Here is a 21,860-nt window from a genome sequence, read left to right on the forward strand (position 1 = left end):
GTGCAGTGCCGCGTCGACTGACTTACCTGCTTGGTAAGCAAACTGTAACTCGTGGAGGGGCTTCTCTTTCAGTGCCCCGTCCCTTATGTGCCTGTCCATTAGCCTCTCCATTGTCTTCAGAAGAAATGAGGTGAGGCTAATTGGGCGGAATGCACCTGGTTGGTCGTAGTCAGCTCTCCCCGGTTTGGGTATGAACACTACCCTTGTCTTCCGCCATGGTATGGGGATGTATCCGAGGGCACAGCATGCCCTCAGGATCTTCGTCACCGGAAGTAGGATTGTATCTAGGCCCCTCTGTAGAAGTGCCGGAAAGATTCCATCCTCTCCTGCGCTTTTAAAAGGGTCAAACCCTCTGATTGCCCATTTAACTCTGGAGGGAGTAACTATTTTAGCCGCAGTGTCCCAGTCCTTACCTTCCCGTGTAACTCGGGCTGGTGGTGGACCGGTATCATCTGCTTCTAACTTTTTGTAGCCGGGAAAATGTTTCCCCAGCAGTACCTCCAACTCCTCCTCCCAACTGTTGGTATATCCTCCATCAGCTTTTTTGAATGGGCCTTTTGCTGCCCCTGGGTCTTTTGCAAGAATTTTTTGGATTCTTGCAGTCTGTGGGATGGTTTCCACCTCCCCACAGTATTTCTCCCAGGAGCATGTTTTGGCTTTCTGGATTGCCACCTTGTACTCTTTCTGGTATTGCTTGTGGGCATCCCAGTTTCCTGACTTTTTGGCTTTGTTGAAAGCTTGCCTTACTATTTTCCGTAGCTCCTGCAGTCTTCTGCTCCACCACGGTGTTTTGTCCCTGGTACTTGTCTTCAGAGGGCAGCTATTTTCGTATGCCCTTATCATTGAGTCCCTCAGTACTTCTACTGCGTCCTCAATTTCTTCGGGGCAGCCGTATTTAGCTGGGAATCTTGTCATTCCTATATTTAGTTCCTCCGAGTATCTAGTCCAGTCAGTTGCTTTTGGGTTCCTATATGTATCGGTCCCCGTTTTGCTTGTTTCTCCCTCTAGTTTAAATTCTATGTGTCGGTGGTCCGACAGGGATGGTTCGTCCGATACTCTCCATCCTGAGACTCTTAATGTTCCTAGGGTCAGGTCTATCATCTCCTGTCTGCCTTTAGTATTTGGTAGGTATCAATTTCTTCTGCTGATATAGTGAGAGACCTTTCAGTGTCTCGCAACAATTTTTCATAACCCTAGGATAAACCCACGATGATTAATGGATTTACTTCACAGCACAATAAAACCATAAAAAGACGCGAGAACAGTTTATTTGCATTTCACCCAAAATCCACTTATGACTGTTTTTGGTTATCAGCCATTGTTGAGAGAACTGTTTAGTCTACAGCTATCAATGTAGTCTCAAATGAAAGCTTATTAAATTTAAAACAACTTTATTGCACACAATATTTGACGTGGGATGCGTAGTTTAGAAATTATTTTACAAAATAAGTGACCATTTCGAAAAAATTTCACTTTTTGGAAAAAATTGCCTATTTTCGAAGAACTGTATCTTGAAAACCAATGGCTTTATATAGCTTGCTTTGGTCTCAAATTAAAGCAAATTTAGTCTACTTTAAAAGTAGGCATACCAACTACACCGGTCAGACCCTTCCTTTACTGAGATATTGAGCAAAAACTGAAAAAAATCCGAAAATTTCATGGTTTTTTAGGTCCACCGCCGCTCGCACAGCACTTTCGAAGTTGCAAAATTTTTTTTTTAATACTGGTTTAGGTCCTAACAACATATAAAAAATTCAGAATGACTGGACCTTTTGCAAGCACGGATGTACATCTTGACTGGACTATAGCGAGGACCTAAAGAAAAAAGATAACCACACAAACAAAACTATGTTATAGTTAATTCTCTTTGGCTGATTTACACTTTGATTGGTGATTAGTGATTAGTGACAAGTTAGTGTTAACTGTATAGCAAGACACTAGCAGTAGTACTAGCTTAACCATATAGTATAGTAAGATTTTTATACTCTGTGTACTAATCATTTACTAATCAATGTGTAAATCGGCCTCCAGTTAAATAAAATTGTAATCAGTGAAACAGCTGTTTACCTGCTAGTAGCCGTGTAACTACACTTGTCGCAGAGGAGAGATTTACGTGATGTGTGTATTGCCGCATGGATGGAGAAATAGTCACTGCGTGGAAACCGTTTACCACAAACCTGAGAAAAAATATGCACTATAATAATATAATACTGACACAACTACAAATTTGAAGCACTCTGAAAGATTTTCTAATTGAAACTCCTGAGTTTAATTCTACAAAACTGGATGAAACTTTTTAAATATGTCCTAGTCACTCCACTCTGAAGCAGCTTATCGCCTGAATTAAGTAATTATATGTATCAACACAAGTTGTAATAGGTTAGCTCCAATAGAAGATAGTGACAAATGAGGGTTTCCACAAATCTAATGCTACATATACTCTTGTAAACCAAAGCAATAACAGAACCACGAATTATGGGAAAAGAACAAAGAAACCGCTAGCAGCGTTTCGCGCAATTGGCGGTTGTTTAATTTTTTTCCACTAATTCGTGGTTAGGCTCGGTGTCGGTTCACAAATGTATATGTAGCAAAAGACAATAACATAGTGGTAAAAGAAAAAGGGCCCACAGTAGCCAGGAGCTAGCCTGCAGCAGCTGTCTTCCATACCGCAGAATAAATGTATGGATCTAGAATTGAGCTTCTCGGCAACTAAAAGACCTATTATTATTATTATTATCTACTATCTAGCGAGATTCTTGGTTGAACGGTCAATCAATTTCATTTCATGGAACAGAAAGATTGTCGCATCAAAAAGTGAGTGGAATTTTACAAACCCCACAGACATAGTTCTTGTTAGTGGAGTGCAGAGTCTGGTGTTTGTACAGAGAACCAGGAGTAGCCAGCAGGCGGGGGCAGTGGGGGCACAACAGGAGGGGAGGTAGCTCCAAGGTACGAGGGGTTCCCACCACACCCTTGGGTCTGCAATATGATTACTGTAAAATTCAATGATCAAAAGTAAATGTAGGATCGGAGCGCAACGATATTGCGTTGTTAAGCGGGTTTTGACCCAGGGTACAAATAATAAACAGAGGAGTATATGTACCAACCTTACCTTTCTATTCGACGTACAAATACTAGTTGTATAAACTTTGTTCGATAGAACGCGCCAATCTAGGTTATAATTAATCATCCAGAATGTTTATACACAATAATCTCAGGTGTGGAAGTTCGCAACCAAGGTCGCGTGTCAGAATCCTGTTTGTTCTCAGGGATGGTCTCTCATTGCACATAAAATAAAAAGCGGTGCATGGTTTGTTTTTGTATGTATTGAGAAACATAATATTTAACTAGTGAGCCCTAGCATGACAGAATCATTTATTAAATTATACATTTTGGACTTACCCCAAGACCGACCTGTATCCGTTATCATAATCTACACTACGAGAGCGAGCCACTACGTCTCCTATTACCGAACACTGTGTTTTCCTTAGTGGCGAAGCGACGGAACGTCCTCCCGGCTCCATCCATCGGCTGACGTGACCCCGTGAAGCGTGGATCGGGCCTCCGAAAGGGCAGAAATATATCTCCCGGCCGCATCCACGATCTCCAACTAAAAATGCGTGCATATCTGGGTTCTGAGGATGCTGCAACTTATGCCAGTAGCTTTCTCTCGGCCGCCGGCCACGTGCGGTTGGAATTCCAAACATCAAACGTCCAAAAGATCGAGATTCCCGATTGACGGTTTTGCGTAGCCCGAATTTACAATTGAATATCATTTAATCTTACGCCGGATGGATCATTTATTTATGAATTACCACTCCAACTTATTTCGCTAGTCGCGTGGTTCGCCCGTACACTATTTCTTCCAAAGAAATCTCCATTACCCACATCGGGAATGGTTGATTTACTGGTTGCGGAAACGAATCCCGTCGTGCCCGAAGCAAACTCGCACTCGACGGTACAAAAAGGGAATGGAATCCATCAATACAAATAATTACTCCAAAATAGAAATCACCGCGACTATCAGCTGTCCAGTCCTCGATCCCACACGTTGACTGCCCAGCTAAAAAGTGGTTCCTTATTTTCGGCCAGGCCCAGATGTCGCTCGCGCGCCGCACGAAAAATTTCCAAACTACCATAGACAATCGTCCAGTTCCTAACTAGATTAGAGAAACGAGGGAGATAGATGTGATGATGCAGAACAAATTAATTAATAAAATATAAAACAAAAGGAATCTAGCCCTACATCATAACATTGTGTTGTCGGAGAAAAGTTGTAGTTCTGAATAATGTATTTTACAGTAGAGTCAAAGCAGAATAATATCAAATATAAATATATAATAGTAAAACTGCTGGACATGGTCAAGTATTTTTGTAGGTGGCAGGCAGTACAGCAGTACTGTCGCTTTCCTGGATTATATTTTTTTCTTTCAAAATTATTTATACACTAATTTTTGATCAACGGTGACATTTGAATCATGACAGTTATCATTGAAGCTGGAGCTTGCTGCAGACGTGAGAATGCCTCGGGGCAAAAACCATTCTGCAAAATCACTTGGCCTCAATGCTGTCAAAATTGTAATAAACTAAAAACCCATAATGTGAGAAGGGCTTCAGTAACACAACTCAACATAACAATTCTCGTGACAAAATAGGCAAAAGATAGAACATCACAAAACACTGCCCCAGCTTACATGCTTTGCTGCCTTCATCCATGTGTACTTCCAATTTATGCCCGCTCTTATCTTTGTAACAATCAATAAAAAATAAAAATATCTGATTCAAATTTTCGTTTGAGAGTCGCTAATATTATCTTCAATGATCAAATTCCAATTTGAGATTTTACTCATTGAGTTAATCCAAAAAATATTCATCCTAGACTTGTAGAAAAGTCAATAGATGTCGCACATTGAAATAAAAATGGATATATTTATGTAAGACACTGTCTAGATTGTATTTAGTTCAGGAAGAATCTAGAAAGCAGCCAATAAAAACATGCATTACAAAACAAATTAAGATAGTGTTAGTAGTTCTACTCAGCAACCCCAAAGATGACAACATAGATCTTGAGGGAAATTATTTCTCTCGGGGCCCCCTGCTAAATAATGTGAAAAAAGGGTTAGCTTCCTGGGAAAAATAAAACCTATCCATAAAGTCATACAATTTTTATTTACAAGAGTTAATAATTTATTCATTGAACAATGAGTCCATAAATGTAATGCACTATCACCAAGACTGTTTGCTTGTATGAATATAAACTTAAAAAAAGAAGACTAGAGATTCAGTTTTCATCTGCCAATGGTTCCGGATGAATCTTGTTCTGGTGGAGTCGGAGATCCTTTCGCCGTGCGTATGTTCTTCCACATTTGTCACAGAAGAATGGACGCAGGCCACGGTGGTAGCTGCTGATGTGTGATGTGAGAGAGGATTTGTCCATGTATCTCTTACCACATTCTGAACACTGAAATATAGAAAAGAGATTGAATAGTAAGAAACACTTTGTTAGTTCAATGTGCTCTTTGGTCCTGCCACTGAGAGCTCCGCTGTAAACATTGTTTCAGTAGCATGTGTTGTGTAAAAGAATGAAGGGAGGTTACTTTATAGAGTTCGTTTTATCTAACACATTAAAAATATATATACTCATATGAATGATACTAATAATAATTGCGTAATTTGTAAAATGCCATTTTGTGAAAACAAGCTCAAGGTGGTTTTTCTAAACAGTCTTTGAACTATCATTTAGGATTCACACAAAATTTATTTCAATAGTAATTAGAATAGTGAAAATTGCTTACCTCATGATTTTTAACCCCCGTGTGTGTCATGCGGTGCCTGTTCAGATTGCTAATATTGACGGTGCGATGTGCGCACCACTCGCAGGCAAACGGCTTCTCCCCGCTGTGCCTACGCTTGTGCAAGGTTAGCGAAGTGCGCATGTTGGTCCTGTAGGAACACTCATCACAGGAGAATGTACGCTCGTCGTGAGTCTGCATATGCGTGTAGAGTGCGTGCTTATTCTTTAGCTTCTTGTTGCATATCTGTCATGAAATAAGGATCAAAAATAGTTATGTTCAAATTCTCCTTTACACTTATACCCATGGAAACATCATATTATCAATTATGCATATTTAATCACATGGCAGTTAATTTTTAAATTGCAGACTCATGCTCAGTCCCCAATAAATGTTGAATTTAATATTTTGTCCCCAGTATTTTTTAAATTCCTTCAAATAGTCTCAACCAATCTTAACACACTTTAATCGGGAAGAGTAGTTCTACCCGTTCGGTCGATTGATGCTTAACGTCGGGAAGGGTAGTTCTACCTTCTGCGCCCGCCTCATTTCAATGGCAGAAAAGAAGAAATTATCCGATGTCTTTATATGAATATTATATACCAATCTCTTTGTAAAGGTCCCAACTATACGTACATAATTATCAAATTGTAATGCAAGTCTTTTTTTAATATTTATCTTGGAGTCTTTTGTGTACATCGATATTTCAACTAAAATGACCTATATTATTTAAAACTTGACACTTGATAGGTATTTCATTTGAAGATCAACGAAATAAGTAATTTAGATGACATATTCTGTTATTCTAATAATTCAATTCTTGGAATGAGGGTTTTTATGACCATGAAACCCGAAACAAATCTCTCTATCTCTGTTCCGCACCCACTCAACTCCTAGGTGCGAGCGAGCGCACAGTGTCTGACGCGACTAACAAAAGCAGGTATCGGCAAACACAGTTAGGCGGACCCTAATAAATATTTACAAGACAAGTGCATGTCAGTTTTTAAAACGCAAATTGTCGTACGGTTGTGTTCTGAGGAGATAATATTTATATTAGCTTTTTCAAACCTTTCAAAATGGATTCTGAAAATTACGAAAGTGATGACGAAATCGTTGCAGATAATTTATCTGCCTGTTCTAGTAATTATTTGCCTGAATTCGATAGTGAAAGTGAAGAATCTAGTGGAAGTGAAGAAATTCCTTGTAGGAGAAGAATGTCAGTGATGCCATTACAGTTTAGTGATTCTGAAGAAAGTGATATGGAGCAAGAAGGAGAAGAGTGGTCTCGAATAGATAATCCGCCAAATATCGAATCATTTTTAGGTCATCCTGGTGTTTGCGTAACACCAGCTGATTCCAAAAGTATTATGCAAGTAGTAGAACTATTTATTGGAAATGATTTGTTTGAAATGATGGTAGAAGAAAGCAATCGTTACCATGCTCAAAATGAATCAAGATTCAAACAAACGAACAAATCCATCAAGTGGAAGCCCATAAACATTCCAGATATGAAAAAAATGTTAGGATTGATTCTGCTTATGGGTCAAGTGCAAAAAACTACGAGACAAGATTATTGGTCTTCAGACCAATGTATCGAGACGCCCATATTTTCAAAAACAATGAGCCGTGATCGTTTCAATCAAATTTGGAGATCTTGGCACTTTTCAAATAACCAAAACATTACCGATTCCAGCGACCGCCTTGAAAAAATTCGACCCGTTTTGACATATCTCATCCCAAAATTTAATTCTGTTTACAAGCCTCAAAGGGAGCTTTCTCTAGATGAAAGCATCATACCGTGGCGGGGAAGGCTAGCATTTAAAGTATACAATGCGTCAAAAATAATTAGATATGGTATTCTCGTGCGAATGGTTAGTGAAGCCCCTACGGGATATATTTGCAATTTGGAAATATACTGTGGGCAAGGAAAGCGACTAATAGATACAGTTGAAACATTGCTTAATCCATACCTAAATTTGTGGCATCATGTATATATGGACAATTACTATAATAGCGTTAAAACTAGTGAAGTGTTGTTGAAACATAAAATAAGAACGTGCGGAACAATGCGAATTAATCGAGGTTTTCCCGAATGCCTTAAAAACGTAAAACTCAATCCAGGCCAAAGTATTTTCCGTCGAAAAAATGATGTGTTATTGCAAATTTGGAAATCTAAGAGGGACGTCAGAATGATTTCAACTATACATTCTTCGATCATACTTGAAAGCGGCAATATCGATTGGAAGACGAAACTACGAATCTGGAAACCACAGAGTGTTATTGAGTATAACAAATATATGAAAGGAGTTGATCGTGCAGATCAGTATCTTTCGTATTACTCAATAATAAGAAGAACCAAAAAATGGACTAAGAGAGCTGTGATGTATTTATTGAATTGTGCTCTGTTTAATTCCTACAAAGTTTACAAGGCCTTGAATGCAACCAAAAGACTGACTTATAAACAATTTTTACTTAATGTTGCCAAATATTGGATAATGACCGAGATTTCTGAAACTGATGCAAATTTTGAGGAACCGAGACCATCCACTTCACAATTACAAAGGAAAGTCTTGAAAAAAGATCCTCCAGGGAGATTATCAATGGACACGAAAAAACATAAAGCGATAAAAATTGTCACCGGCGGTAAAAAGAAATATCCCCAGAGACAATGTCGCGTGTGTTCTGCGCACAAAACGAAAGGTCTGACGAGTTATATGTGTCAATTTTGCGACGTCCCTCTTCATAGGGGGGAATGTTTCACTAAGTATCACACCGTATCCAAATATTAGATGAACAATTTTTAGACGTGAACTGAAACTGATTAGATAAAAGTGGTTAGAAACTAAAACCTAATAGTGTATGGTGAAAAACAATAAACAATATTACGTGAGCAATACGAGAAGCATTCTACCGTAAGTGATTATTTTAAATTTCATTTGAAAAAATAACCAATATTATTAGCATGTTCCGATGGTTTTGGTCCGCTGTACCGTGCGAGGAGCAATTGTACACGTGGTATTTCAATGGGTAATAATGTGTTACTTTGACGATACTAGAGAAGTGGCAATTGTTTTTGTTTTTATAATGATTTGGGCTTGGTGAAAATATAATAATTTGTAGTTTTATTAAATTGAAACCTAGTTTATACTTAAAAAATTGAGCCCTAATGACACAACAATGACTTTGTTTTCGATTTATTATGTTGCATTAGAAATAATACTTGGTTTTCGGCTAGAAATTTTATAGCTTGGGTATGCTGAGTTAGTATGTAGAAAATTTTATTGAAATATTTCCATTATTTAAGAAGATATAGCGATTTAAAACAAATTACACAAATTCGCGCGGGACCTTTATTTTCGCCCGTTTTCAGCGGTCAGCCGGCGAAAAAATAACCCGATCAAAGTGTGTTAAGTTGACTATTACGCAGAGATATTTTATCTTAAAAATTCAATGCGTTGTGTATCCTGTCATAATACTGATAGGCATCTAGTTTACTTCCTTTTCTAAGATGATAAACAGGTCGTTACAAACTAATTGGGTATTCTCACAAACTAAGCATACCATTAAAAGTGTGTGGAATATTTAAGTTTATTTTTCTGATTCTGATCATTGTATTAAAAATTTTTAGTTTTAATATTTTCATTCGAAATTATTGATTTTAAAAAGGATCTAAAACCGCACACTCATAAGTAACATAAAAAAACTTATATTCATATGGATAGATCAACTAAGGCTGATTTTGAATGTATGTACAAGTTTTATTATATATAATTCTGTGTAGAATTAATAAATCCTCTATTTATAAACTATTTAAACCGCAAGAGACTTAAACACCCTGTGATTGGTTGGCGGGTTCTGACAGCACTTAGACAGCTACGTCACAGGCCGGCCGGCTGTGTAAATTTGCGCACAGGTCACTACTGCGGTTTACAAATTATTTCAAAAGAATTCATGTATTTTGGAAATCTTGCCAAGTATTTAAATTGGGCTTTGATGATTTCACACCTATCCGAGTGGGATTGACTATACTGTTAACTGAAAAAATCGAGGTATGTATGATGACACGCGTACCCTGTCAGATTTCGTTGGTTTTGACGGGCTTTGAAAAATTCAAAGTTTAATTATATTAACTTTTTTATTTTATTTTTATTTTATTTAGGAAACAAACAGTCATTTATATATTCAGCATAAACAGAAATTATTTACAATATTAGATCAATAATGTTCCATTTATTCTAGTCGTTGATTCAATATTTGCACCTATACAATATATTTATAAATGACAAAGAAATATAAAGAATAAACATAATAAGGAATTACAAAATGTTATAAAAACAATTAAAGACAGTTAGTAGTAATATAGTTTTGGCGTGATTATAATAAAAACAATAAAATAAACTAAGATGATAGGATTATTTCACAAAATAAAAAATTAAGTTATCAGTTTAGTAAGTTGCATTTTATATGTTTTCAAGTTACACTTGAAAATGTCTACATCTCGTAAGGCATTGTGAGTTTTACAGATACGTCCTATTAAAGAGTTTTGCACATATTTGGCTTTACAGTGAGGTGTTCTAAATAAGTCGTTCGATCTGGTGTTGTGTTCAGGGCAATGAAATGCAATCCTTTCTAACAGATATGATGAATCAACAAGACTGTTCACGATTTTGTATAAAAATAGGGCATTAGAAATTTTTTTGCGTTTATATAAAGCGGTAGGGTCAAACCGATGATCACTAAAGCGATACGATAGGTGTTTAATAAATTTAGATTGGATATTTTCAATACGATCAATGTATGTTTGATATTGAGGATTCCAAATGACTGTGGCAAACTCGAGTTGTGACCTTACATATGACATATATAGCAGAATAAGTGTGTGTGCTTTAGTGAAAGGCTTTGTAATGCGTATAATAAATCCCAATTGTTTATAAGCTTTTTCTAAAATATGTTCAATATGGTCCTTTAATAACATTTTAGAATCTAGCAGTACTCCAAGATCTCTGATTGATTCTACTCGTTGTAGGGGTACATGGTTTAATTTGTAAGTATAATTATTCGGCTGTTTTTTACGTGTAAATGTAGTAACGTTACACTTTTCTGTATTTAGATAAAGTTGATTGTTATTGCAATATTGTTTAATTTTGCTTACGTCTTCGTGTAACAGGTTGCAGTCATCTGTGGAGTCAATAAGTTTATATAATTTCATGTCATCTGCGTAAAACAGGAAAGAAAAATGACTAATAACACGTTTTATGTCGTTTATATATAATGTAAGCAAGAGAGGCCCTAAATGGGAATCTTGAGGTACCCCTGAGGGAATCATTATAATTTGTGACATGTAACCTTTTAAGGGGGGGCTAGTGTTTAAATTTTTTTTTTTTTGCATTTTTTTAAAATTGTTTTTAAATAAATGCTTAATATGTTAAGAATATTGTGTTCAAATTTCAAGTTAATTGGAGCAAAATTGACGAAGTTACGAGTATTTTTATACCTGTCGGATTTTAATCCCTACCCAACCATACGTATAAGCCGAGCAGAGCAGGAAGCTGAGAGACAAACTAAAGAAGGCAGGATTCGTCGTAGACAGGAGCAAAAAGGTGCTTTAGACATCATGGATGATAGCAACATCCTTTATGGACCTGGCATTGATGATTCAGTGTGAGGTAAGCCGATAAAATTTGCTTATAAACGTTTAATACCAGATTTTTTAGTGTTCAAAACTTTATAGCGTTTTTCCTACAACTAACGTTTTCAAAGTCGGTGCCCGTCATAACTTCAAAACTACTGCACCGATCCTTTTGAAATTTTGAAAACTATTTCTGTACATAATTTACGAGGTAACGCTGGAGAGTTTTTTCAAATTTGTTAATAATTATTATTTTACAATAACAAATTAGCCGATTTTTTTCACTAAAAATAGCGTTTTTCCCTTCAAAGTGTTCCAGAAAAGTGAAAAATTAAAATTTAAAAAAACCCTCCCAGCGTTACCTGGGAAAAACTATTATCTAACGAATGAACTTTGATTTTTTGATTTCAGATGACCCAGCACCGAGTTATGAGGGGCACCGCTATTCTACTTTTTTTTTGAGACACATCCGAATAATTGCTGCCATTGCCGTGTTTTTTAATATTTCTCCGTGAAAATTTTATACAACATTCTTAAAATGTCATACTTTACTCTCCTATTAGATTTAATAAAGAGATTTTAACTGTGTTGTCACAAAAAATTCACAAAAAAATGCCTTTTTTCGTACGAATTAACCCTAGCCCCCCCTTAACACCTCGACTCCGGTGATGGGTCTGGTTTGACAGTGTTTTTTAAATAAAAGATTTTGCCGCAAATATCTCGTTTAGGCTAATTTCCTTTTGTCTATTCTTTCATCAAATATTTACCCACATTTCGACTCAAAAATGATTAAAATCGGACACGTTTTAAAAAAGTTATTAGAATAATTGTGGATAAAAACACGCAAAAACTCCATTTCTTCTCAGTTGAATTCGAGCAGCCGACGAAACAGCATATCTCTTGCTCTGTCCTTCCGTCTTTGTCTCTCACAGTCCCGCGCAGATGTTGTCAACCATTCGGGCACATTTCTAGTATTGTGATTTTTGTTTGTGACTTTGTTTTGATATTTTTTTTTCGTACCGTACGAAGGCAATGAATTATTTATCTGATAATGAGATCGAAAAGCTACTTAACAGTTCGAACAGTGAGATCAGTGATGATGGCGACTTGGAATTCGAAACATTAGATCCAGAATTGGTAATAATAACCATTTGGTGTTTTGTGTATGTATATAAATTTTATTAATCGTCGAATCATTTTTGTATTTTCGTATTTAGAATATTGCTTTTATTCCGTTTTTTTAAATGAAAATGGTTAATTTAAATATGTTTTCTTGAAAAATAAAAGTTTTAGTATTATTAATGTGTGCCATTCAATGGTTTTAATTGTGACAAATAAATGTGTGAGGAAAGTAAATACTCAACTTGAATTAGAATGCCATTATATAATATTTTCTAATATTTGCATAAGCAATCATCGTTTAATATGGCTATAAATTGAATTAATTTTCTCTTTACACATCTTTCTATTAGAGGTACAGCCACAAGGAAGTTATCAAATAAGTGATTTTATTTCTGGTATTTTAAATAATACACGATATTCTTGTAAATGCACACCATCGAAAATTTTAATAATTATAGAAATAAAAATGTTTGTTTCCGCTGACGAACGCTTCCTGTCCCCCCTCCCGCACTGCCCTCCTCATTCCCCTGACCATCACCCGGCACCCGCATCGGCCGTGCGTCGGGGGCTCGGGGCCGTCTTCGATTCAGTCGTTGATTAGCTGTTGCGCGGGATGTCCGCGCTGCTGTATATCGACGAACCGCAAAATTTACGGAATACTAATTTCTAAAACTTCCATCTTCATACAAGAAACACAAGGGATATGTTATGAGTTAATGAGGAATTACATAATATCATATAAAAGTAAGGATATGAACGAAAAATGCATAAAAAGCCTTTTAATTTCATCATTTCAGCCGGGTCAATCTGGACCCACCATCGCCCCATGTGTTTTATTTTGAACCTCCGGGTACTACGTGTTAAGGCAACAGCTTGACTTCTATTTTTAACATATGAAGAGAACCATCTCAGAAGATTTCCACATACACTGATTTTTAAAAGCTTATTTAATAAATAGTATGTTGTGATTTACTTTGTCAAATGCCTTTGAAAAATCTGTGTAAATGGAATTGACCTGTTTCCCACTATCCATAGAGTTGAGAACAAAATCAGTGAACTGTCCTAGATTCGATTCAACAGATCTGCCTTGAAAAAAAACATGTTGATGGGGGCTATTAATAGTATTAAGTTAAAAAGTTGGTGATATACGATTTTTTCCATGATTTTACTTAAGATACATAGTTTAGAGATAGGTCTTTAATTTTCAATATTATGTTTATCCCCTTTTTTAAAAACAGGTGTTACAAATGCTTTCTTCCAAATACTAGGAACTGCACCTTCTTTAAAAGATTTTTTAAAAAGCAGTGTTACAGGAGTAACTAGTTTTTCAGTACAATTAACAATGAAGTTGGGTGTAATTTATCATAACCTGCACTCTTTTTCGTATCAATGTTTTTGAGGTGTTTTAATACTAAAGGTGCGGTTATATCAATTGCATTGAAATTAATTGTATTCATGGTATCATCATTTTTTTATTTTTTTTATAACTTCCGATTTTATTGTCCGGGTTAAATCTTTCCCATAGGAAAAACTAAACCCTTCCACACACTTTTCCACAAATGATCATCTAGTCAATCAACATTATGTAAGTGCATTATATGTATAAGCAAAATAAATACAAAACAATACAAGAACAACATGTCAACTCACCAGAGATCAAATGGGAAAATAATTCACCGACTCCAGATATTTTCATATCAGAGGGTTCGGCTCGGTAGAACTTCTAACAGGGCCTATAAATTCTACTGATCTCTCAACATAAATATTTAAAAAATATTTTGTTATCCTACATGTATTCAAAATGACCGACTTTTGCATCTTTATATATAAATTTTTTGATAGATCTAATACGCCAAAATTTTTAATGAGACAGCTAGGTATAATGCCAGTAGCCGAAATAACGAATGGTAATATTTTTATAGTCTGAGAATGCCAAATTCTTTTTATTTCATTTCCTAAATCTGTGTATTTTCTTATTTTTTCATTAACAGATTTTCGAATATTACAGGAATTTGGAATAGCGACATCAATGATTTAAGTTATTTTTTTAATTTTGTCATGTAAACTCTAAAATATCGGGTCTATTATGACTAATCGTTCGGTCTGTTAGTATAGTTTTATCATAATATATTTTATAAAATTCGTTTTCTAAAAATGAATTTGGTTCGTATTCATAATATGGTACTATATTACCGCAGTCAATCAAGTTATGTTTAATTACCAAATTTTGGTGAATTATTTTTAAAACTTGATTGTGCCTAAATGTATACTCGGACGGTGCTAATATAGAACATCCCGATATAATATGTTCTATAGTTTCCGGAAAGGCCAAACATTTTCTCCACAAATCATCAATTTGATTTGTATCTTTGATTATATGCTTTTTATAATTTTTAGTATTAATGACTCTATCCTGAATGGCAAGCATAAATCCTTCTATTTCTGCGCTCAACTCTCCAATACTTAACCATTTGTTTGACGAAAATTTGTCAACATACGTTTGGTTGAGATAATTGAAGTGTTTTGCGTGTAAAATTTTATTTGACCAGGAATCTAATAATTCCTGGTTGAGATTTATAAAAATGTTGGCATTCTCATCGTATAAATTTAAAGGTGTAATATTTTTTTTATTTTTTTTTATTTATTAAAAGTATACAATACAGAATATAGTATATTATATAAAGCATCGTACTCCCAGGAGTTAATAAACTCATTGCGGGAATGATACGCATTACATGAAACATATAGTTGTATGTATTAAATGGACATATGATGGGACATACACAACATTATTATTTCAGATAGTCATTAATAAGTTGAAGTTTGAGCATGTTAGTTTGGATCTTTTTACATTGACTTGCACATTTGATCTCGTTGGGTAGTTGATTATATTTTGTGTGAGCTATGTATTCTAGGGATCTTAGTCCATATTTTGTTGATTTGATTTTTGGTATATGAAGTTTGTTGTGATTTCTTGTGTTGTGTTGGTGTACGTCGCAATTGTAATAGAGTGTAGTGTTGGAATGTGCCGAGTGTTGAATTACTTGTAATATAGTTTTCGTTATTTCAAAAGTGGGAATGGTATTAAAAGGAAGTATTTGGGTGTTTCTGTAGATGTCTTTGACATGTGTGTCCCAAGGTAGACTGAAAATATTTCGCAGGGCTCTATTTTGGACGACTTGGATTTCTGAAATCATTTTTTTTGTAGCAAATCCCCAGATTCCGGCGAGATATATTAGATGTGAGTGAATCATAGCATGGTAAATCGATTTTAATAGAGAGGGAGGAAGTAACCCGCGAAGTCTATATAAAACACCAGTTATAGGAGTAATTTTGGATAGAACATGTTTAAATTGGTGATTCCATGTGAGTTGTGAATCAATGAAAAGGCCAAGATATTTTGTAACATCAACCCTTTCAAGGCGGTTATTATCAAGACTTATATTAAGACTTACATTTTTTTTATTTGCAAACAGTATGTAATGTGTTTTTTTTATGTTTAGGCTAAGTTTGTTTAATCGCAGCCAGTTTGCCAGGCAAGCTATATCCCTTTCCATTTCCTTTTCAAGTTCGTTTAAATCATTATTGTGATAAAGAATCACTGTGTCATCTGCATAGAGTTGTATTGTACCCTTAAGTCCCCATTTAGCAATATCATTAATGTATATTAAAAATAGCAATGGTCCAAGTACGGAGCCCTGAGGCACGCCACATTTTATCGTTCCCATGTTGCTTGTCCCTTTTCCAACAAAGGTCTGACAGTGTCGATTAGAGAGGTAGCTACACAGTAACTTCAGGGGAGTGCCTACTATGCCTAGGTGTTCTAAGTATTTCTATCTGCCTTGCAAATTATTTTGTGCATTTCTGAGCTATGAGCTTTCCTATGGAAAAAAGTTCTTAGCATTTCTACCTGATTATGTTTCAAAGAAGTTATTTTGACTATACCTCTACCTTCTAAATTTTTAGGTAAATTAACTCGTTCTATAGCTGAATTTGGATGATGGCAATTAAACTTTGTTAGCGTAGTTCTAATTAATCTTTCTAAGTTATCTAAATCTGTATTAGACCATTTAATTATGCCAAATGAGTACGTTAATAGAGGTATTGCCCAAGTATTTATTGCTTTTACTAAATTTTTAGCAGATAGATTGCATTTTAAAATTTTCCTGATCCTAGTTTGAAATTTAATCCTAATATCATTTTTAATACTAGTATGGTCTAATCTATTTGATTGTGGGTATCCTAAATACTTATAAACCTCATCCCTTTTCATACTAGTAATTTGGAAATTTCTAAATATACTCTCGTCCCCATCTACAATTTTGCCTTTCTCTATATGGATCGTTCTACATTTATCTAAACCAAAAGTCATTTTGATATCATCTGAAAAGTTTTTAACTACCTCGATCATTTTTTCTAAATTTTGCTCAGAATTCGAAAATAATTTTATGTCATCCATAAATAATAAATGCGAAATTGTACTACTCTCCCTTGTTTTCTCTCACTAACTTTTATTCCAAACTTGCTTTTAATTAACATTTTAGATAGAGGATTCAATGCTAAGCAAAACCAAAGAGGACTCAATGAGTCTCCTTGAAAAATTCCTCTTTTAATTGAAATGCCCGGTATTACTATTTTCTTACCTTTTAAATTGATAAGTAAATTGGTATTCCAAAAGGACATAATATTTTCCAAAAAGCTAATAATTATGGTATTAATTTTATATATATTTAATACTTTGATCAGCCACGAGTGCGGGACACTATCGAAAGCCTTTTGGTAGTCTATATAGCAAGTATGTAAATTACGTTTTCGAGTTTGAATCTGTTTTAGAATTACAGAATCAATAACTAATTGTTCTTTACATCCCATATGTTTTCTGCGACAACCTTTTTGTTCAGATAAAATATTTTTTTCATCTAAATGAGTATATATTAAATCTGTATATATTATTTCAACATTATTAAAGGAAGTATTACTAGTAGTTTTATAAGGAATAAAGACAGATTGGAAATAATCATTAAAAAAATTGCAAATTCGCTGACCATCACTCGAGGAAACGTTTTTGTGATACATGTTATTGGGTATTTTAGAAGATGATTGTTTTGATTTCACGAAAGTCCAAAAATATTTTACATCATTCCTTATATTTGACTCAGAACGCATAATATAGTTAGTATAATATTCTATTTCAGTTCTCTTTTGTCGAGTTCTAAGTAAAGAGAAGGTATGGTAATCTGACAGGTGTGAATACTTTTTGAACTTTCGGTGAAATTTTAGCTTCTATTTGATGATTTTAATTAGGCTGGGAGTATACCACGGGGGATATTTGGGAGACAAATGTATGGTTCTTGATGGAACATAGAGATCAATTGCTTCATAAATAATTTTGTAGAATTTATTAGTAGATTCTTCCATACCCACTGTATTAAAAATATTTGACCAGTCAAATTGCTCTAAAAACTCGTTAATCTTGATAAAGTTAGCTGAATTAAATATCAAAACTTGTTGTGGTTGATGTTTTAAGTAAGGTTCTTTTTTAAATCTTATTTCAATTTTGAAGGATTTGTGGTGCAAGTCTTCAGTTAAAAGAGGAGAAAAGCATGGTTGTAACGAGCAGTTCATGTTGTTTATAGCTAGATCAAGAACACGTTGATTTACGTTTAAAATGTTATTATATTGATAAAAGTTACAAAGAGATAAAAAGTCAATCACAGTAGAGCTAGCTTCGTCGGTAGCAGCTTGTGGAATCATCTGTTTTTCTGAATTTAGATCCCAGTTAAGTCTAGAAATATTATAATCACCTATCAGAAGAAAGTCATCGTCAGGATAGTTCAATCGGAGCTGACTAGCGGATTCAAAGTGATATTTAAGGTTTTTAATATGATTTGTGCCATGGGAATGGTAAGAACAGCAAATATTATTTTTTTTACTATGAGTAGTTGAAGTAATAGTTAAAGTAAAACTATGAAATTGCAATTTCTAAAAACAAAAAAAAAAACACTGGTGGGTCAATCCGCACCAAATCATCCAGAAAATTTTGGATTTGTCACCCACCATCTCAGATTTTGATGAAACTTTAAATTTTTAATCCTTCCATATAGATAAGAAAATATACCAAATTTTACCTTCCTACCTCAACTCGTTTTTTTTTATGGGCAGTTGAAGTTTGGGCAAAATAAGCGTTTTTACATATTCCGAGCACTCCGGAAGAGCTTGTACCTTCAATGAAAAAAAATTGTATCTTTGTCATTTATAGTGCAAATGCAATGAAAATTTTCAATATTATCAAGAAAACTATGCTGATTGCAGAAAAAAATAAATAAACCCTTTACATTTATCTACTTGACTTTAAAAAATTACCAAAAGTAATTTTTTAAGTAATTTTTGGGACGGAAAAGGTACTTTACAAAAAAGCAATATCTCGGGAAGGTACAGTGTTAATGAAGTAATTATTTTTTTTATTCATATCTACAAATAGCACAGAATCACATACAAAAATAAAATTCATGGCATTTTACTTGCTTCAATAAATAAAATCCATTTTAAACTTTTTTCAAACTTTTTGTAATTTTTTTTTTATTCCTTATCTACAATAAACATAGTACAACCTAAAAAAATAAAACTCCTGGTATTTTGTGTGCTTCACAGTGTAGAAACGTTTTTAAAATGAGAAATCTTAATCATACAGAATTGTTCAAGTTTTTTAAAATCTAGATACTGTATTTGCAAATAAAAAAAGTCAAACTTATTCGGTCCTTTACAACATGCTGGTAAGCTTGCAATGTAAGCTTAAGGCACCAACAAAATAATGTACCTTGTTCCTTACCCTGAATGCATACACCATAGCAATATTTTATAACAAGATCAACTTTTTAACTCTTTTCAATACAAAGTTAACTCTTTAAAAAACAAATACAATAAAAATAAAACAGGCAATGTAGGATTAGGTTAAATGAAAGTACATTACAATAATATTGTTTACAAATAAATGTTCAAGTTCATTTTTTACTTTTATTCTTGATCTGACCCATAAGATGGTTGAACTTTTGATCAGCATGATGAACGTCTTTTTCAAGAAAGTAGTAAGCTCTTCCTGAACCTTTTGTTGTGGGAGGGTCAACGATATTAAAAATATTTTGTAGTGGAACAAAACAAATATCTTCTTTTTGATGTGGCCAGTAAAAGGATGGAGCTGGGCCAAAAGGATGCATAAACTTGATTGATACATCACACTCGTCTTCATCTTTGGAAACCACAAGTCCAAAAAACCAATGGTTGTCATATACGCAAGCTACATAAGAGTTTGTACAAATTTGTACCATACTTAGTTGCTCAGAGCGATTTCGTTCCCCACTGAAGTTAAAAATCAAAGCATAATCTGAATCTGAACTTATCCTTTTTGTGCCAACTTCATTTTCAGACAGAGGAACAAAGCAGTGGAAACCTCGAGTGCCTGGTATTGTTTTAGCTTGTGAAAAACGCTGCTGTAATTGTTGCCTGCAAGTGAATAAGCTTTCTTTTCTCAGCAAGTAAAAATATATATTTTCTACTCTCGACTGACAAAACTTAAAAGTTTTGTCTACAGTTGTGATAGTGTTGCCAGGGCCAAGTTGCAAACTTTCTCTAGTTAGAAGACGTTTTACTGTTCCACCTATTCCATCACAGGGAGATTTCCCATGACTCGTAGCAAAAAACGACCAAACTTAGTGATGAGGCAGATAGTAATTTTCATGTTCTGTCTTGTTCTTGTTGCAGATACATCATTTCCATGTAGTGACTTGTCTCTAGGACTGTTTCTTTGATATTAGTCCATTCATTCAACCTATATTACTAGCTATATACCTAAACTATAACTTGCCCAATTACAAACTAAAAATAGATATAAAAAAAATCACAAAAAGTTTGAAAAAAGTTTAAAATGGATTTTATTTATTTTTGTATCTAGATTTAAAAAAACCTAGAACAATTCTGTATGATAAAGATTTCTTATTTTAAAAACGTTTCTACACTGTGAAGCACACAAAATACCAGGAGTTTTATTTTTTTAGGTTGTACTATGTTTATTGTAGATAAGAATAAAAAAAAATTACAAAAAGTTTGAAAAAAGTTTAAAATGGATTTTATTTATTGAAGCAAGTAAAATGCCATGAATTTTATTTTTGTATGTGATTCTATGCTATTTGTAGATATGAATAAAAAAAAAAATTACTTCATTAACACTGTACCTTCTCGAGATATTGCTTTTTTGTAAAGTACCTTTTCCGTCCCAAAAATTACTTAAAAAATTACTTTTGGTAATTTTTTAAAGTCAAGTAGATAAATGTAAAGGGTTTATTTATTTTTTTCTGCAATCAGCATAGTTTTTTTGATAATATTGAAAATTTTCATTGCATTTGCACTATAAATGACAAAGATACAATTTTTATTCATTGAAGGTACAAGCTCTTCCGGAGTGCTCGGAATATGTAAAAACGCTTATTTTGCCCAAACTTCAACTGCCCATAAAAAAAAAACGAGTTGAGGTAGGAAGGTAAAATTTGGTATATTTTCTTATCTATATGGAAGGATTAAAAATTTAAAGTTTCATCAAAATCTGAGATGGTGGGTGACATGGCCTGGATGATTTGGTGCGGATTGACCCTGGTATTTAAGTTAGAAGATGAACATTCATAATTTTTTTTAAATTACTGGAATTCCATTTACTGATTTTGACATGTTTATGGGATTCAAAATAATGGTAAAAAATTATTATTTATTTTTGGGAAGGCTGGGTGCAAAGCAGAAATGTAATTCTGCTTTTCCAGACCCTCAGTAATTCCTTGAAGTGGTTAGGGGTGGGATATTCCTACTTTTGTGGTATCTGATTTAAAAGCCTAGAGAATAGCTTACAGGACACTGGCTGGCGTCTGCCTCCATATGCTGTGAGCGGATGTGCGTACGCAGGGTGGACCTGGTCTGCAGCGTCTTGCGGCACACGGGGCATGCGTGCAGTGCTCCGAGCTCCACGGTACGGGGGGCACCGCCCCCGTGTTGGCGCAGGTGGCGCTCTAGGGCTATGCGGGACGGTAGAGCAGCCGGACACTTTCTAGCACAGAACATAATATAGAAATTATAGAGGTCATTCCAGAGTTAATTCATTAAGATGAATACTTATTTATTTGTGTACATATTTTACAGAGGCGGCTCCAGGGGTCCAGAAGTGGAAGGTTAATCGAAAAAAAATTAATTTGGATAAGAGATTTCTTTCAATATGATTTTTACAGAATTTGACATTTTAAATTATTCTGTGCAAATTACATCAACAATGATAAACA

The 21,860-nt window shown here is 34.6% G+C and overlaps 1 protein-coding gene across 3 annotated transcripts in view; it reads right to left on the reverse strand.

The window, feature by feature from the left end:
* Positions 1-21,860, reverse strand: part of LOC149421331 (uncharacterized) — a 39,947-nt gene that overhangs the window by 16,264 nt on the left and 1,823 nt on the right. The window contains exons 2-5 of one of the 3 annotated variants that reach the window (XR_016302642.1): positions 21,436-21,631; positions 5,796-6,038; positions 2,835-5,461; positions 2,068-2,177 (exon numbers count right to left, since the gene is read on the reverse strand). Coding sequence is in view for 1 of the 3 variants with exons in the window: in XM_089635949.1 (XP_089492075.1) it covers positions 5,282-5,461; positions 5,796-6,038; positions 21,436-21,631 (619 nt within the window). In the remaining 2 variants the exon portion in view is untranslated. Of the gene's footprint in view, positions 1-1,811; positions 5,462-5,795; positions 6,039-21,435; positions 21,632-21,860 lie in introns of those variants that run through there. The other 2 variants (XR_016302643.1, XM_089635949.1) reach the window with 2 other exon arrangements.

Source organism: Hesperophylax consimilis, chromosome 9 (assembly GCF_061612785.1).
Source record: "Hesperophylax consimilis isolate HC1 chromosome 9, BYU_Hcon_1.0, whole genome shotgun sequence".
NCBI classification, from domain to species: Eukaryota; Metazoa; Arthropoda; class Insecta; order Trichoptera; family Limnephilidae; genus Hesperophylax; species Hesperophylax consimilis.